This window comes from Ogataea polymorpha (genome assembly GCF_001664045.1).
Source record: "Ogataea polymorpha strain NCYC 495 leu1.1 chromosome Unknown OGAPOscaffold_3, whole genome shotgun sequence".
In the NCBI taxonomy this organism is placed as follows: Eukaryota; Fungi; Ascomycota; class Pichiomycetes; order Pichiales; family Pichiaceae; genus Ogataea; species Ogataea polymorpha.
The window spans coordinates 700,044-725,018 of record NW_017264700.1 but is presented as its reverse complement, the minus strand read 5'-3'; the positions used below and the strand labels follow the sequence as shown (position 1 = coordinate 725,018).

Below are 24,975 nucleotides of genomic sequence, written 5' to 3'. Positions count from 1 at the left end.
GCATCATGTCTGTTTCTAGGGTCTCCGCTTTAAAGCCGACAGCGTCAATGATAATAATCCACGGACTGGGCGACTCGTCCGACGGCTGGAAGTTTTTTGCAGATCTTTTGCACAGACAGGAGCAGTTTAGACACATCAACGTGATTCTGCCAAATGCCCCTGTCATTCCCGTGACTGTTTGCAACGGAATGCCAACGAGTTCATGGTTTGATCTGACCAGGTTCCCGATCGACCACACAGTGGAGGAGGATCCGGTCACGTTCTGGAAGAGTGTTGACGAGATAAAGCAATTGGTCGAGACTGAGGTGAAAAATGGCATTCCTAGCAACCGCATTGTTGTGGGCGGATTTTCACAAGGTGCAGCATTGAGCCTTGCAGTTGGCGCAACCTGCAACCGCACACTTGCCGGTATTGTGGCGTTGTCTGGATTCTGCCCCGTGGAGAAGTCGCTCAAGGATAAAGTCCAGACCACCAACCTCAATACTCCAGTCTTCTTTGGACACGGAGACAGAGACCCTGTGGTACCAATTGCAGCAGCCCGTCATGCTGTCGATGTGTACAGAAAGGCAGGTCTGCAGAACATCGAGTTCAAAGAGTACAAAGGAATGGAGCACTCTTCGTCGCCTGAGGAGATGGCAGACCTCATGCGGTTTTTGGGCAAAACGATCCCACAGTGATCTAGCGAGCTTTTTCTAGCTCTCGCGAAGCTCTTTCAATCTCGACCGCCCACAGGGCCGCTCCCGTGTGGTTGGTAAAGGCAAAGTAGATATTAATAATTGGCAGCTGCTCCAAGCACAGCGAGACAAGCCCAAACGCAAAGTAGAGATGCCTGTTTTGGCGCCACAAAAAATACGTTTGGGCCCTGGTGTAGCCTTTAAGCTGGAAGTAGCGGACATGTCGCGAATACCCGGCCCGGGAGGCCTTTAATAGAATCACAATGATGGGACCCAAAATCGGGATCATGTTGAGCATTAGGTATAGCAGCTCCCGCAAAACAAAGCGCCCAGGACCAAACAGCTGCCTGCAGTTGCGATAGAGCCTGCCAAACAACGTCTCGCGATAGTGCTCGTTGAGCCGGTTGTCCAGAAGCCCGCGGTAGAGATGGTTGTACCCGAGCTCCAGCTCGGTGTTGATTACGTAATCAAACGTGTACTTGAGGGGTCTCGGGAGAAGAAGGAGTGCGTTGATGAGGTTGATGATGAAGGTCATGAGCTGGAACGTTGTTGGACCAATGAAGGAGAAGATGCCTCCTGTGAAAAAGAGAGAGGCAAGATAAAAACACAACGCTGCCCCGTAGATCAACACGCTGACAAGCACGAGGCTGACAATGTTCATCTTGAGGTATCTCCAGCACTCAAAATGGAAGGTGAAATAGTAAATGCCCTGAAGTCAGCCCATTGCCAAAGGTTTACATACTCTGAAGGGATACCACACGGTTTTCAGTATAGACATGGCGTATCTTTGGAATGAAGGGTTTTTTGTGCCCAGTTGGGGATCTATGTTTGGCACCTCTGCACCGCGACATACGTTTATGATAAACAAAATACTTAGCCACATAGAGTCTACACCATGTCTGCTTCACAATCCAAAGGCGGCGCGTTCTTGCGCTCGATGTCGCCGTTGCCGCTGTTGTATGGCCGGAACTCGGATCTGCAGAGCGGGAGCAAGCAATTGAGCTCCAAAGAGAGAAAATACGTATCCAACATCGACAAAGCCCTGACGGTCTTTGATTCTGTCGAGGAGTGGGCAGATTACATTTCGTACCTGAGCAAGCTCCAGCGGGCACTAAAGACGAACCCTGAGCCACAGGCGAACCATTGGATTCCCGGCGAGTTCGATATTTCCAAGACGTTGTCCAAATGTCTGTCGCCCAAGCTTCCCAGCGGAGTGCATCGAAAGGCCCTGGAGGTGTACACACAGATTTTTGAGATTCTGGGTGTTGACGAGCTGGGGCTGCACATCAGTACATGGCTGCCCGGGCTGCTTCCGCTGATGTCATACGCCAGCATCAGTGTGAAGCCGCAATTGATTGAGCTGTTAAAAACGTATGTGGTGCCGATCGAGCCGTTGATTCTGCGGGCTGTCTTCCGTGGAATTCTGCTTAGTCTTTTGCCAGCGTTGGACGACACAACGTCCGAGTCGTTCGATGCTGTTCTTGGGCTGATTGACACTTTCAGGGCGCACTTAAACAACGATCCGCATTTCTGGCAGTGTCTTTTTCTGTGCATCATTACGTCTCCCGACAAGAGGCTAGGGGCTCTTGAATGGCTTGTGCGCCGGATGCCTTTGTTCAAGATCAACGGGGAGCCGGAGCTGCGAAAAGAGGCCGTGTTGGAAGCCGTTGACGACGAGACCAGGGCCTGCGTCACTCCGGAGCCAGGACTGCTGATAAAGGCGTTTGGAGAGGGGCTAATCGACGAGAACCTGCTGGTGCAAAGAGGCTTCTTTGACTTGTTGATCGGCCGGCTGCAGCTGCACTCGCCGATTCTCCAGGTTCTCGTTTCCAACGCAGACAAACAGCTGTTGGTGCTGAGAGCCACGGGGACTGTTCTGCGCAAAGACATGTCGTTAAACAGGAGACTCTGGAACTGGTTGCTTGGACCGTCCAACACAGAACAAGTGCGCGCAGCTGGCAAGACTGAGCGGCCCGTCACGGCGGAAACAAGATCGCAGTATTTCCGTTCGTACGGGCTGGAGCATCTGACACAGGCAATTGCCGCGCTGCTCGAGGGCTCCACCAGCTCACAGCCAAGATACCAGCAGTGCATTGAGGCGTGCAAGATTGCGGTGGCTCTCATGGATAAATGGGAGATCGGACAGTACATTGTCCCCAAAATCCTCATACCAATAATCAGGTGCACCAAAGAGACACACGAGACGGAGAGGATGGAGATTTCTGACGAGCTAGTGAAAAACGCGAATGCGTTTTTCGACAGTGTCGAGACCATCAATATATGGTCGGACGTGCTACGGCTCATCAAAGACAGGGATATTGACCTTGTATTGTTCATACTCAGGCATTTCCGTGTGGAGGAGGAAGACATGGTGGTACTGCATCTTCCATTGGCCCTGTTGGCATCGCTGGCCCAGTTTGACGGCAGCAAAAAATGGATAGAGCTGCTTAGAACTCTGCTGTCACTGATACCACAGAGAGCGTTCTTGCCGATCGAACATGCCGAGGAAAAGTACGTCCAAATAGAAACCGTTGATAAGGCCACATTCAAGAGCGAGATCGTTGCCAAACTGGAACAGTACTACAATTTCACCTCTGAGGAGGCCCAGTTGGAGGCCCCCGGGGAAAAACCGTACACCACTGCTGACCTGAGCGCCATACTGCTCACATTGACGACCCATATCACCACGGTCCAGCTGGAAACGCGGCAGGCGGCATTATTTTACGAGTTTTCCGAGATCCTCAACGAGCTGTTGGAAAAGATCCCCAATGGAGCAAACCAGTGGAAAGACCTGACGTTGCTGAAGGCCGTCAACGGCTACCAATCGGGCGATTTCACCGAGGACTCAGTTCCGATTGCGTTTGGCATTTCGCTTCTCTTCAAAACCCTAGCTAAACAGACTTCCGGCGCGCAGTTGTTGCAGACTCTGAAAACGGTCATGGATCTGCTCTGGAGCTGTTTGGTCCATCCGAGCGGGAAGTATCAGGCCGAGACGGTGAAGATGATATGCCAACTGGAAATGAGCGTTGACTCACACTACATTGAGGCTGCGCTCTCGTCTCTTTTTCTTGGCTCCGATAGGCTCACGCGCATGAAAGCGTTCAATGCTCTATGGACACACACCCTGGCATTGAATGAGACAGAGAACATTCTTGTTCGTCCCCTGAAACTGCTGTTGGACGATCTCACCAGCGAGAACGAAACGAACAAGCTGATAGTCTCTCGGTGGATAAAGTCGACTATTGGCACCGGATCGATCAATAAGATGTTCAAGATCCTGTGTTCTGGTCTGCTTTCCAAGAACAGTTTCGTCAACGCTGGCAAGTTGAAAAATGAGGAAGACGAAGATTTTGCGCTTTTCCACTATCAGCTAGCCACCATTATGAATCTTTTGCGCACAGATCCGCAGCTGGTTTCGTTGTTCAAAAGCGAACCCTGCACGCTCAACAACGAGGCCGATGTCACCATAATTTCTAGACACCGCTGGGACGTGACCACATACAAGTCCCTTCTTGTCACAGTCATTTCGAGGTTTCTGTCCATGGAGGCTCCACAGTCTGATAGAACAGTTGTTGAACAGTACTGTGGCTGTGTCAGGGCCTGTTTGAGTCTTTTGGAAATGCTGATAGACGCAACAGAGCACGAATTTACAGAGATCGTCACGTCTTTGACAAAACTGTGCAAGAAGGCAAGTCTATTTGACGACTCGATTACCACGTTCTACTTGTCCACCATATCGAAATTTATGAGACTTGCTTACGACTCAAAAATAGCAATGGAGCTGTTCGACTACGAAAATGACGGTATGCCTCCAAAGTTCGCCGAGATCGTTTCGGGCGGAATTCTGAATTCGCGGTCGTCGCTGGTATTGGCGTCCTGGAATAGTCTCATCTTAAGTGTCGCCAGTTACGCTCCGGAACTGCTTTTCAGGAGCAGTTTCAACGTCACTGCCTGTATTTGTGAGAAGCTGGACGAGTTTTTCACCATCAAGACCCGTTTCAGCCAAACAGAGCCTGAGGGCGACTCCGACGAAGCCATTTTAGAGCTGATCAACGGTCTGCAGGAACTGCTGAATGTCAACCACAGATACCTTCTAGCCACGAAATCCAGACTATTTGCTAATAATTCTGCCTCTGGGAAGGAGTCCAGTTTCTTTGGATCCGTCATGCAGGGTGTTTTCCAGGTAGAAGCTCCTGACGAAAAAGGTGAGGATTATCTAAGACGGATAGAGATACTGAAGGCTCTCAAGCTCGCAGTGGAAACATGCTACCGAATCTGGCTGTGGTCGGACGAGAATTCGAAAGTCAAGGCCAATGCCATCAACGTGGCACCCTCGTCGCCGTTGGTCACCCGAATGAGTTCCATGATAGGCATCAACACGACCAGCACAAGACTCATCGACGAGGAGAAGCCGTCATTTCTGTCCTTTACGAAAACCATCAACTACAATGCTTCGCGTCTAAAATACAGAACCAAAAGGATTCTGGAGAGCATCTTTGTATTAGAGCCGTTGGAGACGCTGGAGACGCTGATGAGCTCACAGAGGAACCAGGATAGCCGCTCAGACAGATATTCTACATTCAAAGTAATCCATCTCTTAGATGGAGCCAAATCAGAGAAAATCATTCCTCTGGCGCTGAACTCGCTCATGTCGAGAGTGAACGTGGCGTCTTTAGAACAATCCAAACGGTCGTCCATGATTAATGAGCTTAATGATAAGGATATTTCCACTTTCTTGACGGAGTATATGGACTCGTTGAGCAGCGACTCGGTAGAGGAAATATGGACGCAAGTGATAAGCTTTCTAAAAGATGTCCAAACCAACATGTCGCACTATAGACTACTTCTATCAGACATCCTCAAATTCAGCTCCATTGTTGGAGTAAAGCTGTCGCAAACCAGTTTTGGCGAGCAGAGAAAAGTGCGCAAGGACATGACGGACTCGTTCATCAAGATTCTCACCATGGCCACCAATGTCAAGAACGCGACTTCTGAGGACCAGTCAATTGCGTCTATCTTGAATCCTATTAATATCCTGCCTGGGACAGACAGCCATGATTCGCCAACTTCATCGGAACTGAACCCAGAGTCACCTGCAAAGATAGAGACGGGTGTGGAGAACCTCAAAAGTCCGTCAGTCCCAACCATGAAGGGAGCGTCGCCAGTCAGAGACACTGTTCCATTGGAAAAAGAGACGGCGAAGGAGGAGCTGTGCACTTCTATGGTTTTTGTTGTTCCAAAAGTGCCTGTCATCGTCCAAGACAGCGACAAGGTGGTGAGCTGCTACACAACGATCATCAACAACACGCTGATTCCGCTCCTTAAAAACAAAAATGCAGGTCAGGTTCCAGAGTATGGGGTGAATCTAATCGAGGCTTTATCTAACATGAACCAATGTCTGCAGCTGAAACTGTGGAAAAATCTGTGCTCCGACATCATTATGGACGCTAAATTCTTCGACACTCCAGTCAGTTCGCGCTGGAATGGCATATTGTACAGCTGGATTAAAGAAGATAAGGAAAAGCTGGACGAGCTGGTCACGAGGCTGGTTCCGTACCACGGCTCTTCAACTCTATTCAACTGGAATGATTCTGAGATGTCAAACAAACGACTCAACTTGAAACGGATGGCCTATTTGCTGCTGATTTCTCCAAAGGACAGCCTACTGAACAATGTGAGCGACTTGCAATTTAGGGTGACCGACATGCTCAAGAACTCCTCAAACCAGTCACTGAAGCCTGTCATTTTCCTCCTTCTTCGGGTAATTACCTTCAAATATTCTGACCCTCATCTGAGCACGCTCTGGCCAACAGTCTACACAGAGCTGCAATATGTTCTACACCAGCTATGGGTGAGACTTGAAAATCCAGCGGAGGGAGACAGAATTACAGACGCTCAGCTAGAGTTTGACAATGAGCTGGTCTTACAGGCATGCAAACTGCTGGACGTCCTGCTGGTTCTGAAGCCTGAGCAGTTCCAGCTGACTGAGTGGCTGTTTGTCTCAGACACGATTGACGCCGTGTATCGTGATTCGAGCGTTCCGGTGCTGTCTCTGGTCGACAAAATTAGTAACTTGAAACAGATGCGGACCAAAGAGCTTCACGACAAGATTGAGAGTCGCGTGGATAAGTTGAAGAGACCGCTTTTGGCGGGACACAGCAGAGTGGAGTCCATATACGACCTGCGTGAATTTTTTGAGACTCTCTCTATTCAGAACTACGAAAGTGAGTACGCTCTATTGGACGCTGATGCAGATGCTATCGAAAAGGACATTCTTAGCGATCTTTTTGGCTAGCTGTGTTTTGGAACAGGTATACGCTGAGGACCTCCCAGCCGGCCTTTCGCTCAATCATCTTCTCGACGCGGAACGACGGGTGGTCTTTGAGGAACTGTTCTGCCACCATTGAAGGGTTATTGCGCGCACAGAAAAGAATGTACGCCTGGCCCTTGGGAGCGAGAATTTTCCCAAGACTCTGCAACAGTCTATTTGTAACGGCCATGCCATCGTTTCCGCCGTCCAGCGCGAGATCGAGCCACGTCTGGTCCTCTGCTGACTCAGGCACGGTAGGAACAAACGGAGATGGCACGTATGGCGGATTAAAGATGAGCAGGTCGACCGACGCTGGTCTCAGACTGGACGTGAGGTCGCCTTGGATGGAGTCGAAGTTCACCGTGGCTGCATTTTTCGCATTTGTGGCGATCGCGGCATGGCAGCAATGCGGGTTTATATCCGTCGCTATAAGAAATGCATTTTTCAGTATATGCTGGTTCAGAAATGTAGACACTATTCCTGAACCTGTTCCGAGCTCCACCACGAGTCGGGGCTTATTATTAGCGACTGTCGCCCCGATCTCTTCAAACAGATCCAGGAGCAAAAAAGAGTCCTCGGCCGGCTCGTATATTTTGTCGTAGTCTGTTTTCGCAATCAGCGGCGTAGAGAGCATAAAATAAATAAGATTAATTCAATAAATACAATATTTTTTAGTTTATCCCTTGACACACATATATTGCACCATGGGAGAAACCGTCGAGATCAAAGTGAGAGTGAGTAGAACGCTAGAACACACAGACACAGCTAACCGGCAGAGCTTGACAGGAAGAATGGTGAGTACAAGGCGACAGTTTGGCTAACATCAGATCCGCATCGACGTTGATCTTCACGACAAAGTAAGTTGCTGGCAGAGCGAATGCTAACATGGCAGGTGAGCGACCTCAAAGAAACCATCGAGGTGAAGGAGGGGATCCCTCCGCACCAACAGAAGTTCTTGTTCTCTGGAAAGCAATTGTAAGTGGACTTGAAGATTTTTCTAACTGTCAGGGACGACGACAAAACGCTTGAGGAGTGTGGCATAAGCGCTGGCTCGGACCTGCACCTGGTGCTGTCGCTCAGAGGGGGCTCTAATTAGATTAATGTACGGCCGAGTTCACAAGACACCTTGCACCTGGAAAAAATGTAGACAAAATATTGTAAACACCCATGTCTGGATTCAGTTTCGGGGGACAGTCTTCGGCGCCGAGCGGCGGGTTTTCGTTTGGAAATAACAACGCTAATACGAGCAACAACACGGGTAACGCCGGTGGCGGGTTTTCGTTCGGAAACAATGCGTCGACTGGGTTTGGCAACACGGGTGGTTTTTCATTAGGCGGAAACACCGCGCAGAACGCCGCCTCGGGGGCCACAGGCTCCGCTGGAAACACAGGTTTTCTGTTTGGGAACACTTCCAACACCAACACCGGGACAGCAGCGCCAAGCACGCAAGGCGGTCTTTTTGGCAACACAAACAGTTCTGGCACAGGCCAGAGCTTATTTGGTAACAACAGCAAAGCACAGTCCACAACAGGAACGAGTCTCTTTAGCACAAATAACCAAAGCGGATCTACGGGTGGCGGATTCTCGTTTGGAGGCAACACAGGGTCCAATACTGCCACCACTGGAGGTACTTCTTTGTTTGGTGGTAGTTCTCAGCCTGCACAACAGACTCAGAACACGCAGCCCTCGCAGAGCCAGCCCGCATTTAATTCTCAGCCGTCCTTTGCATGGTCCACTCAGCAATCCCAGCAGCAAAGTTTGCACCCGATGGTTGTTGAGGCACAGAAAGTCAACCAGCAGCAAAATCAACAGCAGAACGGGTACACGCCGACAATTGCGGACCAGCTCACCAAAGTGAAGAACTCATGGGATGCCAACTCAAATCAATGTCTGATGAAGACGTTTGTGTACAACAAAGTGCCGCAGGAGTATAACAACTACGAGCGGCCTGCCGATGAGTCTGCTGAGGACTGGGAGAACGCGATGAAATTGCGTCCGCGCGGCTACAACACGCTGCCAGTTAGAATCAAGGGATTTGAGGACCTACTGAACAGATCTAATTTACAAATAGAACATATCCGCAAGTCGAGGATTCTTCTCAATAGCATCAACTCGAACCTGGTGAATCTTGGCGACAAACATGATATGGACTCGTTAAACAGACTGACGCGGTGCAAGATTAAGCAGAAACAGCTCGATCTCAAACTGCTGAGAATTGCCATCAATCTGACGGTGCTGAAATATAAAGGCTACCAGCTGACCAACGATGAAGAGAAATTAATATCGCAATTTAAAGAGCTGGTCAAGTTAGTGGACGACCCAATAGGTCTCAACAGATCAAATGAGCTGTGGGCTAGACTCAGCAACTTGAAGCAGAGACTCATCAACCTGAACATCAGCTTGGAGAACATTGATGCGTCGATGGCGGTTGCTACCAACAGCACTGTGTCGAAGTCGCATGTTTCGAACGACGAGCAGGTGATCAGCAAGCTTGTCAGCATTTTGTCCAAGCAGCAGCAGGGTATACAATTCCTGTATGACTTAATTGAGAACGATAAGGAGGTGGTCAACAAGCTGGCTAAATAGACGATATAGTCGACGCGTCGAATAAAATAATTTTCAAGAAAAAGAAAATTGGCAACAAAAGAGACATGGAGTCAACACTAATTTATCGGCTTTCTGATGGTATGTATCTATTTAACGACATCTAATAGTCAGGTTTGCCACTTTCAGGCTCCATAGATGACGAGAAAAACCCCAGCTTGGCGGAGCTCAAAAAAAAGTGCAAATTGATCATTTTAAAGCTCAACCCGCAGAATTCAGAGCCCAGAGCATCCATTGAGTCAGGAAGCCACACGTTGCACTATTTGATTGTGGACACCATTATCTATGTGTGTATTACCACCAGCAGTTTCCCAAAAAAGCTTGTTTTTTCCTATCTTGCCGAGATATCTAACGAGTTCAGTCACGTGTACGCTAGCGAGCTGTCCAGACCCGACTTGAAGCCGTACCAATTTATCCAGTTTGACTCATTTATCAGCAAGACGAAGAAAATCTACGGCGACTCCAGAGCTCAGTCCAATCTGGACAAACTTAATACCGAGCTGGTCGACGTGAAAATGATTATGAACAAAAACATTGAGGATTTGCTCTACAGGGGTGACTCGCTGGACAAACTCCAGGACCTTTCCGCCAATTTGAAGAACCAGTCCCAGAAATACAAGAAATATGCCGAAAAAATCAACTTCCAGCTCTTGCTCAAACAATACGCCCCCGTAATTCTGATCTCGCTCTTCATTCTCTTCATTCTCTACAGAATTATATTTTGATCGTCATCGGCCTGCATCGTCCATTTGGTATTTGATGACCTTCTCCTTGTTGTCCTTGGCGGCATAAACAAGGTTGCGGAACGCATCGCCCAGCAACCGCGATTTGTCAGGGTCTGATAGATACGGCTCTTCCAGCTCGAATTCTTCCTCGCCAGTCAGGCTTCGCAACTGTTGGAACCTTTTCCGGATCAGCACCATGTGGATCACAGCCTTCAGCTTCTTCTTGGCAGAGTAGCCGTCCCGGAGGTTCGAAATCAGATTGATCTCTTTCTGGGTGTTGTCGCTCGTCAGCCACGGATGTTGCAGAAGTCGCCAAGCTGGAAATCGCGTTTCCTGGCGCGTGTCCAGACAACAGAGGACAAACTCCTTGGCTTCTTCGCCCACATTGTCCCAGCTACTGTCGTCAAAATTCAACGGCTCCTCCACTACCCGCAGAAAGTCGTCCACAGTGTTGGCATCGTACGGACTATAGCCGCACATCAATATATAGCATACCACCCCAAGGGACCATATATCTGCTTTGTAGCCGTACATTTCGTGCGTATAAGTCTCTGGTGCCGCGTATAGAAAAGAACCGGCATGATCGCGGATATACGGCTCGGAATGGCTGAGCTTTTTCGCTATCCCGAAATCCGCCAAAACAACATCGCTGTCAGGGTCCTGGGTCCTGTACAGAATGTTCTCGGGCTTGATGTCACGGTGCACAATGTTGTTTTCATGGAGGTAATTAAGGGCCCCCACCAGCTGCAACACAACGGCTTTGGCGTCTTTTTCCGTAAAAACAACCTTCTCCACTATCCGGTCAAACAGCTCTCCACCTGTAGCAAGCTCTGTAACGAGATAAAATGAGCTTGGAGATTCATAGTAGTCTATGAATCGCACCACGTTTGGATGATCAAGCGTCTTGAGCAAAACCACCTCGTTTTCTACCATGGAAACGCGCTCTCCCAATGCCTTCTTGCTCATCACCTTGATGGCCACCTCCCGTCCAGACTGCTGATCAACTGCCCGTCTCACATACCCAAAGGACCCAGCACCCAGCACATCCAAAAATTAGTACAGCACAATAACCGCTTACCTCCCAGCTCAAACCTCCGCTTGAAGTGTAAACTGTCCCTTATCTGTGTAAATATACCCATCCGACAGATGTCAGGAAATTGTTATCGAGGCTTATCTACTGGAGATATTACATAATCAGCATATATCTATCCTCTATCAAACGTACGCGAGCATATCCTGGACAAGGCTGCGAACCTGGTAGAAAAGCTGGCCCATCGCACCGTCAATCACCAGGTTACCGTCGGTGACTTTTCGGACGGCAAGCTGGTTGTTGACCACGAGCGTACCGTCCCCGCGGAACTCGACTGCATGGTTGAGCTCCGTCAGCTTGCGACGCAGCTCTGTTAATTTGATGTCTCCAATACTAATAGAGTTGGAAACAGGCATTACGTTAGCGTTGGTGGGTGGGACAAGCTTCAAATGCTTGTCTCCGGGCGTCACTGGCACCACTTCTCCGTAAACGTGCGCGATCGAGTATCCGCCCGTGATTGCCTGCCAGTTGAGCGTGTTGTTGAGCTCGTTGGAGATGACGAGGTCATACGAAGTGACGACGTTGCCGAGGTCGATTTTTTCGTTGAACTTGGAAAGAATGTAATCTGTGCCTAGAATGCCAGATGCGTCGTCAGCCTGGTAAATGGCCAGCATCTTGGATTTCTGCTGGGCCATGACCGCGCCCATCACGTCCAACGCGCCCCCCATATAGGCCTGTGTGGTGTTTGGAAGCAAGATGACCTTACGAGGTTTCACCGAGTTGAAGGTGATTCTCATGGATCTCAGATCCGCCAATCCAGACAGGTCCACAAACGCGAGACCGCACCGGACTTCCACAGAAATGGGTTTGATGCTGCGCACTTTCGGATCTGCCAGCGCGTCCAGGTTGTAGACGGTGTCTTTTTCCTTCGCCTGTTCAACGACAGTTGCTTTTCTACTTTTTTTGACCTGCCTCTTCACCGTGCGTCTTTTTCTCTTCCCGTTCTCCAGATATTCTTCCACAACTTCCTCCACCTCTTCTTCGTAGGCGGGCTTGTTGAGAGGAAACTTTTCCTCTTCTCTCATAAAATCGCTGTGTGTGATCACTTCCCCGTAGTCGTCGACGGAGACTTTTTTGACAATGAAGGGAAACATCCTGTTTCTTCCTTTGGCATTCCGCACGTCAAAGTCCATAGGCATCTGCAAAATTTGGTCGACAGTGATATGCTCCTCTTCGTCCTTTGCTGAATGTGTGGACTGAATCAGCGCGGTGGACGTTGTTGTGGTCTTGACTTCGTCGTTCTCTCCATTTTCGGCGTCGGCACCAGCGTCTTCTCCGTCAGAAAGTTCCGAATCGTCGTCATCATCGTCTTCGTCCTCGCCGATCAGCGTGTCCAGAAGGTCGTTGTTCAGTCTTTCTTGCACCTCCTGCTCCTTGCGGCGCTGCCTACGCTCCTCAACAGTTTTTTTGTAGGCATTCAGTTCCGAGCCACGCAGTTTTTCCTCCCTGGTTACGGACAGAGACATCTGTTTTTCAAGAATGGTCAGTGCGCCGTCTTTCAGATTATTATCGCTTTTTACCTTGCTCTCCCACTCCTTGTACACATCATATGCTGTGGTGTTCACTTCCGGCCTCTCAGTCATGATCAGCGCGGTGTTGTGCTTGGAACAAAGCTCTACGAAACAATCTCTAGAAAGAGACCCTTCGTTGAGATCTGTGCCGTCCACAAAGATTATCTTTGGCCTGTGGTCAAGCGAGGCAAGATCCCGCAATGATATGAGTTTCAGTCTGTTCGACTCGAACGGCGTTCGGTTCTGATTCTCCCAGTTCTTGGTGATATCCGGCGACATCCACTCCAGCATGTTGCCCGAAAATTCCAACGATTTCTTGCCTGTGAAAGAGACAAGGTAGAAGTTGATATCTATCGGCACATTCTGGTCAAGCAAAGGAAGCAGCTCCAGCAATCTGCCGGTGACAGAGGTCGGGAGCAAAATGGACGTCCCGTTCATCAACGTGAGTTTCACTAGCTCCATGAACTTGCTGATTCGCATCTTGTGCGACAACGAGGACCCTAAATCAGACCCGCTGATCAAAGTGGTGGCACGGAGAAGATTTGGCAAGTTCAAGCGGCCCGGTTTCAGAAAGTAGTCCTTGGAGTGGTTCCATGTGGGAGCGTACACAATCTTCTCAGCATCCTTGTTGAGCAGCCAGAACGATCCTCCTAGTGTATGGCCAGAATTGAACGCTGTGATGGTGATTCCCGACAAGTTGCCTGTCAAAGACACGGATTGGGAGTAGTTGACTGTGATGATGGAGTTGAAGTAGTTTTCCACGTCTTCCACGTCTAAAACGGCACCCTTCAGCGGGCCAACCAGCCCAGCCGATCTATAGAGCTCTATGGCTGCCAATCGTCCGAGTTTGGAAACAGGAAGCGTCGCGTACGTCTTCACTTTGCGAAGAATCGGGTATTTGTACAGAAGATACGCAAAGGCTCCGAGGTACTCGGTGGTCGTTTGCGAGAGAATGATTAGATGGATGTTGGGGATGTGCGGCTCCAAATACGATAGATCGCTCACTCCGTCCCATCCAGGGTCGGCCAGGATATTGATTTGGCCGTCAAAAGTGAGAAGTCTGGCTTGTGTCTTGGAGGTGTTTTTCAGCTGTTCAAGCTGCAAAACTTTCTTGTCGTCTTCGTCCTCATCCTTCACGTCTTGATCTTCAAAGGGGTCGTACGAATCTTCATCGGGTTCATCCACAGGCTCGGCAATCTGTTTTGGCGGTGCCAATGACACAAACTCAAACATGGTGTACCAAGAAGAATCAAAAATGTATATTTTTTTTTAGGGATTCGAAAAAAGCTTACCCGGAGCCATTTGAGGAGTAATATCCAAGCCAAATAGCTTCTATTCCCGATGTCGTCAACCAACACTTTTGACTCCATTTCCACGTCTAAGGTCACAGACAAGTTAAGAGACACTCAGTACGTGCTGGAAAATGCCCCTCTCCCAAAGGAAATCCCCCACGTGAAGGAGATAGGAGCCACCACGGGACCTCTGGTCAGTGCCTCGTTTTTCATCGGCGACAGATGCAAAGAGTACAATGACGACTTTATGAAGTGCCACCAGGAAAATGGCAAGAATGGTACCATCAACTGCTTGACAGAGGGCCGCAGAGTGACGAGATGCGCGGCCAGCGTGATCCGCGATCTGAACACCCATTGCAAGAAGGAGTTCGAGCTGCATTTCCAGTGTTTGAACTATTCCAACATGGAGCTCAAAAACTGTAGAAAAGCTGAGTGGCTTCTCAACAATTGCGTGTTCAAGAACCTGAACCTGCAGAAACGCATTCCGGATGACGGGAATAGAGAGGTTTTCAAGCCAGGCAACCAGATTTACGAGCCGTTGGCGCCTCACCCTGCAAGCGAAAGCGCATACCACAAGGCCACTCATGGATGAGGGCGCTGTGTCTGTCAGACGTAGCCACTATTTATTTATCATTCAAGCACTCTGTGTAAACGTCAGCACCCTTGCACCGCTTCACTTATCGACAAAATTGTCGTTTGTGTTAGACGGCTCGTGTGAGCGAAATGCACCCCACGTGGCTGTTACCCGGCTATCAATGATCGCTCGACGGTGGAATGGGCAACGATGCACCCGGCAGGCAACGTTCCCGCACGTCCTGCTTCCCTTTAGAGAACCTAGCTTGCATTTCCGTTTGCCGTTTACGAGCACCGCATTGTTATATTTCGTAGGGGCTTCTCAGAGCAAATCCAGTTTTATAAAATATTTGTTAGGTCTCAAGAGTTAGCTACTAAGCATCAACGTCTTTCTTTAAATAATCCAGCAGGGAATGACGAGCCTGATGTCTGCTTCGGCTATGTCCAAACAGAGTATCTACACAGACTCGCCAGCAGATGAGTCCCATCTGTCGAACTCGCATCCCCCAAACGCAGGAAATAATAGCCTCGACACCCAGGGCCATCAGGAATCGCTGGAGCACTCAGACTTGTCGGAGATGAATTTCGAAAGTATGGACTTACAGTGGTCGGAGTTCACGAATTTACACGAGATCCAGCACCTGGACCACATGATACACCAACAGCATGCTGCTCAAGCCCATCCAGACAACGACTCGCCGCATCGACACGACAACTACTCGTCTTTTGCGTCCCAGAAGACTGACCACGAACAAGTCACAGACCCTAATGATTACCAGCAGCCTCCGCAGATGTTTCAGCGTACCGAAACTGCCCCTGCCGCGGCAGTACGCCCGAACGACGTGTTCACGCCGCTTGTTTCGCCCGCAGTGACTCCGCTGGAACACGCCGTTAACCCTCCATACGGCACGGGCTACCAGCAGGCGGTTCAGGACGAAAACGTGCACAAGAAAGTGGGTTTCAGCCCGCTCACGTCGCCGGCTCTGGAGTTCCAGAGCTCGCGTTTCCCCAGCCAGGTAAACAGCGCGACCGGCTTCAGACAAAAAAGACGCGACGAAAACACCTCCAATATGTCGTCGCCAGTGCCAGGCGACGACGGCGCAAGAAGAACGTCGTACAAACGATCGAAAACTCCCAACGGGACGCCGCTTTTTGGGCCGGCCAATCCAAATGGGTTCCAGCAGCAACAGTCGGGCCCCTCTGCACGCATCAAACAGTCGCCGTCCGTGAAACCATCGTCGCCTGTTGTTTCTGGCGCCCGCCGGTCGTACGGATCTAGAAACAAGTCTTACAGCAGCCAGTCTCAGAACTTTTTCGACATGCTGCCCGAGTCTGCCACATCCAACGATCTTATGCTTCCGCCTTCTAATGCGCCCACAAAGGAGGAAGACTTCAGTGCCATGGAGCTGCCATCCAGGTCGTACTCACAACAAGGTGAGCCAGATAACAAACCGGTCAATATGGACACGGCCAACCCGTCTGCAGCCACGCCGGCCGCCATGATGTCATTCGCGCTGGCCAAACTGTCTGCTAAGAACTCACCGAGAATTATTGCAAAAGATAACGTTTTGAAGAACCCCAACCACAACGCCACATCCGCCCAGTCATCGCCAGTGATCTTGCCGTCGTCCAGCTCTTTCTTGCTCCAGGACAACCAGCACCTGCCATCAGCGACTGTGCCTCCCTTGCACATAAACGGAGCCTCGAAATCGTCTTCCAGATCGTCGTCTCTCAAGACGTCACCAGTCATCCAGAACAACGACGACACACAGCCCAGCCAGAGCCCCGAAGGCTTGTACTACACTAAGGCCCGCAGCAACTCGGGCGGGTCCTCAAAATCTTCCCAGACAGACAGGAAAATGACCCACAAACTTGCGGAGCAAGGCAGACGGAACAGGATGAACGTGGCCATCCAGGACCTTGAAAAAATCATTCCAGATGCACTCAAGAACGAGGTCGCAGTGCCGTCCAAAGCCACCACAGTGGAGCTGTCGTCCAAGTACATCCAGATTCTTCAGAAAGAGAACAAGGGTCTGCAGCAGCAGGTGGCAGCTTTAAAACAGGAGCTTGAGAGATTAAGTGGCGGTCCACACAGCCAGGAGAGTATCAGTCCATTCCACGTGGACGCAAACGACCGCCACGAGTAAATGAAAATGTGTAGCTCACTTAGTATACAGAAATAAATAATGAGCCGCACACAGATAGAGCAAATAATTTACCTTTATTTATTAATCAAGCCATGTCTCAATTACACCGCGAGATGCGATCATCTCACCGTAACGTGTCGCGTTCGGACGGTAGGGCGTCGTCTAAGTCTGGACTACGCAGTCCTAGTCTGAAGAGCCCCAATATGGACGCCGAATACAACGAGTTTGACGACAGCCTGATGGACATGAGCTTCATGAGGCTGGACGACCTGCTGCGCCAAAAAATACAAAGCACGGAGTCCCTGTCGTCCACTGTGGCGGTGGCCGGGTCACCGATGAGCCGACAGGAGAGCAGGGCAAACTCGCTGATCGGGTCCATCATCGACAGCGAGGAAGACACTGGCGAGGCCGGCGACGACGGGGGCGTGGTGAAAATATACACTGTTTCGGACGTGATAACGGCGCTGGGCCAATCCAGAAGCAAAATCAACTCGTCGTCGCGAGAATTTTTGCTTGGCGAACTGTATCGTATGATTGTGAAAAAGCCCTTGGGCTCCAACGGAAAGGTGGTCAATGAGACGGACCTGGAGTCGTTGATCTCGTTTGTCAAGACGGCGCGTTCTGGGCTCGAATTTGTGTTTTCTCTGCGCTCGGCGGTCGCTTACATAGCCAGCGACCCAGACGAGGTGGCTACGGTAGCTGTGGAGAGTTTGTTTCCTGTTCTGCTTGATAAAATCTACAGCACAGAGGAGACCTTCGAGGGCGTTCGTTCGAGCTGTTTAATTGCATATGCGAGCTTGCTTTTAGTGATCTACAACGAGTCGCATTGCTACGGCCTGGAAAATAGCGTCGAGACTCTGATGGAGCTGGCGGAAGGGTTTGGTTCCGGCAGTCTAACCGAAAATGACGAGGATATTGTTGTGAATGCTCTCAATGCAGTTGGTGTTGTGGTGAGTCTGCTTTATAAAGCCGGACGCGAGGTCAACGCCACCATACAGGACAACATTCCGCTTTTGATGAATTTCCTGGCTGAGGAGTTCACCAAGAAGGTACAGAAAACAGCCGCTGTTGTGATTGCGCTGATGTACGAGGTGTTTGACTATGAGGAGGAGGAGGAACCTTACCACGATATAGACGACCTGAAGGGTATTCTGACGCAGCTGGTGAGATATTCCTCGAAGAAAGTGAGCAAGAAGGATAAAAAAGAGTCTCGGTCAATATTCAGAGACGTTCTGCGGAGTATCGAGAAACAGGAGCACGAAGAAAACGACGAGACAGAAGTGTTGTCGAGATTCAGGCTCAGCGGGTCTAAGACGCTGCCAATCACCAGCTGGTTCGAATACATCCGACTATTGCATCTCAGATATATTTTTGGCTCCGAGCTGAACGTGCACTATATTTCTTCCAGAGAGGTGCGCAGCCTGCTGGCCCCGCCGGATAACGAGGCTGCCCAATACATATCAGCGGACGAGGAGTACCAGGAACACGATAAAGCGTGGAAGTCAGAAACAGGACGCCTAAGCAGTATTAAAAAGGACCAAAAGATACGAGAAGCACGAGAAAGAAAACTGCGCGAGCAGCTAGGCGACCTTGCGCTGGAATAATTATACTATTTATGGAGACCGAGTCTGCGAGCGACTCGCTCGTCCAGCTCGATGTGGCGCTCTATGCGTCGCACCCGCTGGTTTTTGCGTCGCACCATCTCGCTGGCTGCTTCGTCTGTGTCGTCAGCGGACTCGACAAATTTATTATTCTTTAAGGAGTTGAGGTAGTTTTGCAGCAGGCGTTCGTTTTCAGTGTCGATAAGCGTATCTGCGTCGTGGAGCCGGCTCTGTACGTACAGATACAGCGCAAATTTGCGTTCAACATCTTCCAGAGGAACGTAGCTGTAGTTGTTTAAAATCAACCGGTAATCATGCGATGACAGCCTGTTTGAAAGCTCGCCCTCAAGCTTATCGACAAAGTTGGTAGACACGTAGTTTGCAGGGGGTTGCGGAATCGAAAGCTGCGGATACTCTAGAAATTTTGCACTTTCATACTGTACAACAGAACCTGCTGTTTTCTTGTCACTGATGGACCTTGCTTTCTTTCTGTATTTCACGTTCGTCTGTTTCATAAACAGGGGACGCGAATCGGCGTCGTCGTCAGCCTCTTCACCGTAATAGCTGAGCTGGACCTGTCTTTTTCTAGGTCCTCTCGGCTGCACTTTTGTTGTCGTTCTGCGCTTTATCTGGTCCAAAAAGGGAAGTTTCAGCCGCAGAGTATCGAGGCTGATCCGCAGATTGTCCATCGCACCAAATTGCTGGTCACCCAGATAAAGTTCATCGGTGGAGTCTTTAATGTTCTCGAGAGTGGACGAACGGTCGTTGAGCCGATCGAAATTCAGTCGCTGGTTTCGCGAAGACACAAACGACATCGGCGCAAACTCGTCGCTTCGCAGAGTATTGTCCCAGCGGAAATTCGTCGCATGCTCATACAAACTGGTCCTTGACGGATTGGTACCGAGTAATTTCATAAATTAAAATATTCACGCCAGACAGTCACGTGAAAGCAGGAGAAGCTCACAAAGCACACAACTCAAATCCGCTGATGTGGTCCATAACGTCCTCATATGGCATCTCCTTACCCTGTGCTCGCGAGCCACCTGCTCCCGCTGCCCCAGCTATGTGATTAGCTAAGCAGCCGTGAAAGAGTTGAAATATTTCGTATTTCTATTTGGTTTATGGAGCTGAGCGCAGAGAATCTTGCTCTGCACGACACGGATGACCGGGAGTTTGATTCTAGCGACGATGACTCAGAGTACACTTACGAGACAGATCTTGTGTACCACGACCCGCAGAAGGAGTGGGAGGAGAACCTTGTGCAGTTGAAGACTCTGTTGAACTTCGTGCTGTTGCCTGTCATCGGGAAGGTGCTTGGGCGACGGTTTGCCAACTACGTGTGGATGAAGATCGCTAGTCGTATTTATTCGTGAGCGTGTACATATTAACGTTGATACAGCATTAGTTTGAGTAGGAGGCCCTCACTCTTGAGCCTGATGTTCGGGTTGAGAGCTTTGAGGATCTTGATTAGTTTGTTGACGATCGAAACATTTAGCAGCATAACAAGGCCTGCAACGGATGGATTAGGCTGGCCGACGCGTTTGAAGAACGTAATGAATAGTAAAAAGGTGTTTTTGATCACAAATCTCAGGTCGGGCAGATACTCGTCTGACCGTTTTATCGGGACCTCCGACAAGTTGTTGATGTACACATTGGATGACAACAATGTGATGAGGTTCTCGACGGTCATGTTTGTATCTGTAAGCTTGTACCCAAGTTCTAGAAAGCTGTGGAAATCAATGGTACGGACGGTGACGTCGGAGCCGGCCGGCTGTCGTGAGGTCGAGTTGAGGTGAGTGAACAAGTCCTCGGCACTTATGTTGAACGATTCCGGGGACATAAGGACGTCGACCAGCTCGCTGAGCACGGCGATTTCTGTGGCCAGGGACATGATAGTATTGTGCTTTCGAAAATCTTTACACCACACTGTACACCGCCCGATTTGATGCTCGATCTGCTTGATGCAGAGTAGAGATAGAAGAAATGTGCCACTAGTGCACGCACTTTCTGTAAGGGTTGACGTGGCACAAAGCTCGAGGGCATTTGTTATCGACAAATACGACATATGCCATGCTTCTGGAGCCTCTGAAAATATGTTCATCCTGTAACCAGAGCGTTGCAGGTGGTGCTAGACGGCCATAAAACAGCACCCAGACTTTTATTCTCGAATTAACCAAAGCTGGATGTTTTGGGATTCAAGGAACAACAAGTACTTCTGGAAAGATGTCAAAAGCTACCACTTTACACATCAGGAAGCTCAAATAGACTCTCTATAGTTGGTGCGTTCGATCGATTCATTATACAAAAATTAGTGAGGTCTGGCTTTAGGACCCCAATTGGCCGTTGGGTTTTCCTGGTATCTGACAATCTTTATCTTGCGCAATTCCTTTAGCTTTTTGCTTTCCCCGTTGGGCTGGAACAACCAGGTTATATCGTCGACTTTCTTATCCTTGTTAAGCGACGAAAGATCAATGTTCTTGCCAATTGAGTTATCCGTCATGATTCTGTGTCCGGCAGTGTTTGGGTTCAGTTTGTCGGCCGTCACTCCATTCTTCTCTGTCCACAGCTTGCCGACATACCAGATAACCTCATATGGAGCGTCAGTCTTGATTGCACCGGGGGCCGAATGGCAGAGCGAGACCCGGTACCCAAGATTTGACAGTGCAGCCGCAAATGTATCGAGCGATGGGCTTGGTCCTTTCAGAATTGCAGAAAGTGTCGTTGTCTTGACATGGAAGGGAACGTCAACCAGCTCATTTTTGGCCATCGTCAGCATACCCTTGATTCGAGGACGAGTCTTGAATATAGACTCATCTGCCGACTCTTCAAGGCCAAGAACGCGGTCAATAAATGCAGGATTGTGCAGAGGTCCTCTCCACATTGGACCACAAAGGTGATTTGTAAAGCCGCAGAATGTGCACTCTGGACCAACAGGCGGCCCTTTACTCAGGCCGTACTTCTTACTGTTTTGTTTAGCGGTTGCATTTGGATTCTCCGTCCATCGCCCGAGAGGCTGATTGTAAATAGTGTAGCATCCAGAACATTTGTAGCATATCATCTGATTGGACGCAAGCTCTTTAACCTTGATAGGAGATGTCCTGACCCGTATGAACAGACGGACGTAGAAGTCAATAGATAAACAGAGCTGCGGCTCGATCCATTTTTTGTATTTAGCAGCAGTCGTTGAGATCATGTGCAAGACGAGTCTAAGAGCAGATTCATGAGTAACGTCTCCATGCAATGGACTTCCTCCGTATAATGCAAAACATTTCTCAGGATAGCCAGCTCCAGCTAGCACGCCAAGGTCCGTGCAAGTGACCAGCAAAAGACCCCCGTCCTTGAGTGAATTCAGAGCCGAGTCGACAAAGGGAGCTGCAGTTCCATAGGGATCCAGATCGACAACATGGAATTGGTCCTTCGAATCAGCCATCACCCGGATAGCGTCCCCCTCATTGGCCTCCACTTTGTCTTGTATTCTGTTGTATTCGATGTTGAGATTAATTGCGTTGACAGCATCTGTAGAAAGATCGTTTGCTACCACCTTGGAAACGAGTGGAATCTCCTTACCATAACGAATAGCACGAAGACCTGTAGCAGAGAGAGCTTCCAAAATTCTTACGTACGGCTGCGGCTCGCAATCTTTCGGATCAGGAGATTCTTTGTCATGTTTGCGTTTTCTTGCGAGCTTCTCTTCGTAATATATCTCGGAGAATGCCCGAATAGCTAGCGAGCTCAGGTCTCTGTTGTATTGCTGGACAGGGTTGTAAAAAACTTGATCTGGCGGGAAAAGAACAGATGCAGAGCCCTCAGTGAGGACCTTGTACTTTGAAGCGTCGATTTGGGGGTTCATGTGGAGGAATCGGGGGAAGTTCAGTGATAACAACCTTGAGCGACTGCCCATACAGTAATGAGAAATATTTTTCGTGAATTCAAGCTATCTAAGAAGAATTTTTCATTTACTCGGTGTGAGGATGGGTTGCAATCTGAGATCCAGTCTCTTTAGTTGCAATGACGGTTCCCTTCAATAAAGGAGTGCAGGTCAAAACTCTCTTGATCCAGACCAGTTTGAGTTTGTGACGGGTCTTGGGCAGAATTGGTAGTGAACGTGCTGTTCGAGTGGCCCAATGGAGTTGAAGAATACAAACTTGTGACAGGAGTGCCGTAGTTGGCTACTGGTATCTGCTCCTGTTCCATCGGGCCAAACGAATAGAACAACGACTGATGCTGTTGTATAAGGTCGTCATGCTGTTTTTTGAGCTCTTCCATAGTCAAAGCGTACGGATAAGATGTTTCTTGAAAGGACGGAGAGGCCTCGAAATAGGTATCTAGTTGTTGCTGTTGGGCGAATGGGGAGTACTCGTTGTGGTTTATGAACTGCGGATCCACGAGAGGCTGATTGACGCCGGGAGGGGCATTTTTTGGAACTGTCGGATAAACATACTGCATACTCTGATGGCTTAGAGTCTTGATCAACGGATTTTTCTGGGCCGTGTTGGGTACTGTGTTGCTTGCCGAACGAGTTCTTGGTGCAACTCTGTTGCTGGAAAAAGCCGATCCAGGGTTTGATGGCGAGAATGCTGCTCCGAGGCCGGAAAAACCACCAGAAGAAAGGGATGACGGAGGATACTGGGACTGGGATGAGACAGAAATCACCGAGATTATGGAGTTTGACCGTCTGAGAGTCTTCATTTTCTTAGTAACAGAGGTACTAACCGGAGATACCTCGACCAATTCGTCGTACGGAGTTCCAGACTCGTTGTCTCCGTGCTGCGATGGCGTGTTGACCATTGGCGACTGCAGTAGCTGTTTATTTTGCAGCGAGTCCGAGCGGTCACGAGCACCCACGGTAGCTGACATCGTGAACGGCGTCGAATATTGTCCAAACCAAGCAGAGTTTTCCGGCTGTGGAGTGGCACTAGAGACCATCGAGGTCATGGAAGAGCTTGTGGACAGAATTGGCGTTATCGGCGTGTAGGGCGCATTCGGGTTGCCTGTGGCGCTCTTGGGAGTCAAGGAGTACTCTGAGGGAGTCGCTGCGGAGGACGAGTCAACCGGTTGGTGGACCTCGCCTTTTGGTTTGCGGCTGCAAAATTTTCGTAGAGACGATCTTTTTGACGATTCTGGCCCCACAAACACTGACGACGAAGAATTCGAAAACGGCATGCGCCCGTTCGGGTTTTGCTCCTGAGCTTCCGTTTTGACTGTCTGGGGCTGAGAGTCCGCTTCCTTGCTGTCCTTGTCCTTTTTCAATGAGCGACTTCCGAAAAGCCGCGAAACTCTGCGAGGCCCGGCTGTAGCTTTTTTTTCGTGCTCATCTGCCGGAGATTCTGCAGCAGCAGTCGGCGTACAGTTCACGAATAAAAACTCCTTTGGAGTGCCCTCCTTGCTGACTTTGGGCTTGACGTTGGTTTTCCTGAATCCATGCTTGTTCGTCTTGGCGGAAGAGTCGTTTAATACGAGGTTTTGGGCATCCTGTATTATTTTCGACTGCTTTTCGGCATCGTCCGTCTTAAACTTATTTATCTTCCAGATCTTTTTAGCGTAGGAAGGCGGGCCCTTGGATGCCATCTGTGAGTTCCGATTCACCGGCATCACCAGAAATGAGGACTCCAGCTCGATGCTGCTATCGCGGGTTCTCACCGAACCGATCTCAGAATTCATCTGCTCCAAGTTAGGGAGCTTACCAAACGATGCCGAAGAAGAACTATCGTAAGAAACTGCGGGAGACGCCAGCCCAGACCCATCAACAAGCTCTGGATCTTGTTTGATCGCCACCACCTCCTCTTTTCTGCCCTTTTTCGTCACTCTCATATTCGAAGCAGAGGCAATCAATCCAAAATGGGCAAAAAGGAACCTTAGCCAATTTTGAATCTTTCGATCAATAAGCAGCTGACAAAAATAGCGATAGTGATTTGATCAAGTTGCACTGGCAAGTAAAGTTGAGCGAACGATAATGAAGTTGAGTTTCTTGGAACGGATGAAAAATCAGGTCTCTGCGAAAAATCAACCAACGTGGCGCGAGGTGTGGTAACGGTTAGTGTAAGGATGTACATTTGTAAATACCTGAAATCAAGGTAATTAGTGCTTATGGACGGGAAACGACGCAAGCCGCAGCTGGATCTGCATTTTTCCGACGAGGAGGAGGATCTGGGAGAGCGAAGTGTACCCAAGAAGCCCAAAGTGACTTTCAAAAAAATCACCAAGGCAGATGCGACTCGACTAAAAGAACGTGAAAGCAGGCAGGACCAGCAGGATGATCCTCATGGAGACGCGGAGCCCTCAAAACAGCCACAAAAGATACCACAGTCAACTCAACAACCATCTCTGGCCAGCATGGCTGCTAAGGAACGCGAGATGAAGGCCGACTTGTCTCCTTCAGCTGACATAGAGGAAGAGTCTGATGTTGAGAACGATCGCGAGTGGTATACCCAAGACGAGACAGTCTCGC

The 24,975-nt window shown here is 49.6% G+C and overlaps 15 protein-coding genes across 15 annotated transcripts; 9 read left to right on the top strand and 6 right to left on the bottom strand.

The window, feature by feature from the left end:
* Positions 1–25: 25 nt before the first annotated feature.
* Positions 26–808, top strand: OGAPODRAFT_16191 (uncharacterized protein). Its single transcript, XM_018354246.1, has one exon. It carries the CDS (start codon positions 48–50, stop codon positions 675–677), a length of 630 nt encoding a protein of 209 aa, XP_018211489.1. The 5' UTR covers positions 26–47; the 3' UTR covers positions 678–808.
* An 803-nt stretch (positions 809–1,611) lies between these two features.
* OGAPODRAFT_82181 (uncharacterized protein) lies at positions 1,612–7,388 on the top strand (the record flags this gene model as incomplete). Its single annotated transcript, XM_018356597.1, has 2 exons — positions 1,612–5,838; positions 5,867–7,388. 2 exons carry the CDS (start codon positions 1,612–1,614, stop codon positions 5,951–5,953), a joined length of 4,314 nt encoding a protein of 1,437 aa, XP_018211488.1. The 3' UTR covers positions 5,954–7,388.
* On the bottom strand, positions 6,950–7,618 carry OGAPODRAFT_23895 (uncharacterized protein; the record flags this gene model as incomplete). The annotated part of the gene is made up of 1 exon (XM_018355256.1): positions 6,950–7,618. One exon carries the CDS (start codon positions 7,616–7,618, stop codon positions 6,950–6,952), a length of 669 nt encoding a protein of 222 aa, XP_018211487.1.
* A 70-nt stretch (positions 7,619–7,688) lies between these two features.
* OGAPODRAFT_76093 (uncharacterized protein) lies at positions 7,689–9,611 on the top strand (the record flags this gene model as incomplete). The annotated part of the gene is made up of 4 exons (XM_018356124.1): positions 7,689–7,778; positions 7,812–7,841; positions 7,877–7,959; positions 8,166–9,611. The coding sequence occupies 4 exons, from the start codon at positions 7,689–7,691 to the stop codon at positions 9,568–9,570; spliced, it is 1,608 nt and encodes a 535-aa protein (XP_018211486.1). The 3' UTR covers positions 9,571–9,611.
* A 90-nt stretch (positions 9,612–9,701) lies between these two features.
* On the top strand, positions 9,702–10,313 carry OGAPODRAFT_48045 (uncharacterized protein; the record flags this gene model as incomplete). Its single annotated transcript, XM_018355569.1, has 1 exon — positions 9,702–10,313. A coding segment is annotated over one exon (612 nt), but the record flags the coding sequence as incomplete, so codon positions are not given.
* Positions 10,314–10,316: 3 nt separating this feature from the next.
* On the bottom strand, positions 10,317–11,357 carry OGAPODRAFT_48411 (uncharacterized protein; the record flags this gene model as incomplete). Its single annotated transcript, XM_018355585.1, has 1 exon — positions 10,317–11,357. A coding segment is annotated over one exon (1,041 nt), but the record flags the coding sequence as incomplete, so codon positions are not given.
* A 171-nt stretch (positions 11,358–11,528) lies between these two features.
* OGAPODRAFT_93544 (uncharacterized protein) lies at positions 11,529–14,147 on the bottom strand (the record flags this gene model as incomplete). Its single annotated transcript, XM_018357365.1, has 1 exon — positions 11,529–14,147. One exon carries the CDS (start codon positions 14,145–14,147, stop codon positions 11,529–11,531), a length of 2,619 nt encoding a protein of 872 aa, XP_018211483.1.
* A 76-nt stretch (positions 14,148–14,223) lies between these two features.
* On the top strand, positions 14,224–15,136 carry OGAPODRAFT_16189 (uncharacterized protein). Its single transcript, XM_018354245.1, has one exon. The coding sequence runs from the start codon at positions 14,256–14,258 to the stop codon at positions 14,796–14,798; it is 543 nt and encodes a 180-aa protein (XP_018211482.1). The 5' UTR covers positions 14,224–14,255; the 3' UTR covers positions 14,799–15,136.
* Positions 15,137–15,143: 7 nt separating this feature from the next.
* Positions 15,144–16,983, top strand: OGAPODRAFT_16188 (uncharacterized protein). Its single transcript, XM_018354244.1, has one exon. It carries the CDS (start codon positions 15,205–15,207, stop codon positions 16,924–16,926), a length of 1,722 nt encoding a protein of 573 aa, XP_018211481.1. The 5' UTR covers positions 15,144–15,204; the 3' UTR covers positions 16,927–16,983.
* Positions 16,984–17,064: 81 nt separating this feature from the next.
* On the top strand, positions 17,065–19,419 carry OGAPODRAFT_16187 (uncharacterized protein). Its single transcript, XM_018354243.1, has one exon. It carries the CDS (start codon positions 17,130–17,132, stop codon positions 18,528–18,530), a length of 1,401 nt encoding a protein of 466 aa, XP_018211480.1. The 5' UTR covers positions 17,065–17,129; the 3' UTR covers positions 18,531–19,419.
* On the bottom strand, positions 17,065–19,441 carry OGAPODRAFT_93540 (uncharacterized protein; the record flags this gene model as incomplete). The annotated part of the gene is made up of 1 exon (XM_018357364.1): positions 17,065–19,441. The coding sequence occupies one exon, from the start codon at positions 19,439–19,441 to the stop codon at positions 18,536–18,538; it is 906 nt and encodes a 301-aa protein (XP_018211479.1). The 3' UTR covers positions 17,065–18,535.
* A 207-nt stretch (positions 19,442–19,648) lies between these two features.
* On the top strand, positions 19,649–19,874 carry OGAPODRAFT_7832 (uncharacterized protein; the record flags this gene model as incomplete). The annotated part of the gene is made up of 2 exons (XM_018356445.1): positions 19,649–19,791; positions 19,838–19,874. 2 exons carry the CDS (start codon positions 19,649–19,651, stop codon positions 19,872–19,874), a joined length of 180 nt encoding a protein of 59 aa, XP_018211478.1.
* On the top strand, positions 19,649–20,405 carry OGAPODRAFT_93539 (uncharacterized protein). Its single transcript, XM_018357363.1, has 2 exons — positions 19,649–19,791; positions 19,838–20,405. Exon 2 carries the CDS (start codon positions 19,964–19,966, stop codon positions 20,321–20,323), a length of 360 nt encoding a protein of 119 aa, XP_018211477.1. The 5' UTR covers positions 19,649–19,791; positions 19,838–19,963; the 3' UTR covers positions 20,324–20,405.
* A 406-nt stretch (positions 20,406–20,811) lies between these two features.
* Positions 20,812–21,960, bottom strand: OGAPODRAFT_16186 (uncharacterized protein; the record flags this gene model as incomplete). Its single annotated transcript, XM_018354242.1, has 1 exon — positions 20,812–21,960. The coding sequence occupies one exon, from the start codon at positions 21,955–21,957 to the stop codon at positions 20,836–20,838; it is 1,122 nt and encodes a 373-aa protein (XP_018211476.1). The 3' UTR covers positions 20,812–20,835.
* Positions 21,961–22,526: 566 nt separating this feature from the next.
* Positions 22,527–24,338, bottom strand: OGAPODRAFT_7829 (uncharacterized protein; the record flags this gene model as incomplete). Its single annotated transcript, XM_018356440.1, has 1 exon — positions 22,527–24,338. One exon carries the CDS (start codon positions 24,336–24,338, stop codon positions 22,527–22,529), a length of 1,812 nt encoding a protein of 603 aa, XP_018211475.1.
* Between the last annotated feature and the right edge of the window lie 637 nt (positions 24,339–24,975).

Excerpts from the sequence above, each read along its gene's own strand:
- OGAPODRAFT_16191 (XM_018354246.1), top strand. The coding sequence starts at position 48 with ATGATAATAATCCACGGACTGGGCGACTCGTCCGACGGCTGGAAGTTT.
- OGAPODRAFT_16189 (XM_018354245.1), top strand. The coding sequence starts at position 14,256 with ATGTCGTCAACCAACACTTTTGACTCCATTTCCACGTCTAAGGTCACA.
- OGAPODRAFT_16188 (XM_018354244.1), top strand. The coding sequence starts at position 15,205 with ATGTCTGCTTCGGCTATGTCCAAACAGAGTATCTACACAGACTCGCCA.
- OGAPODRAFT_16187 (XM_018354243.1), top strand. The coding sequence starts at position 17,130 with ATGGACGCCGAATACAACGAGTTTGACGACAGCCTGATGGACATGAGC.
- OGAPODRAFT_93539 (XM_018357363.1), top strand. The coding sequence starts at position 19,964 with ATGTTCGGGTTGAGAGCTTTGAGGATCTTGATTAGTTTGTTGACGATC.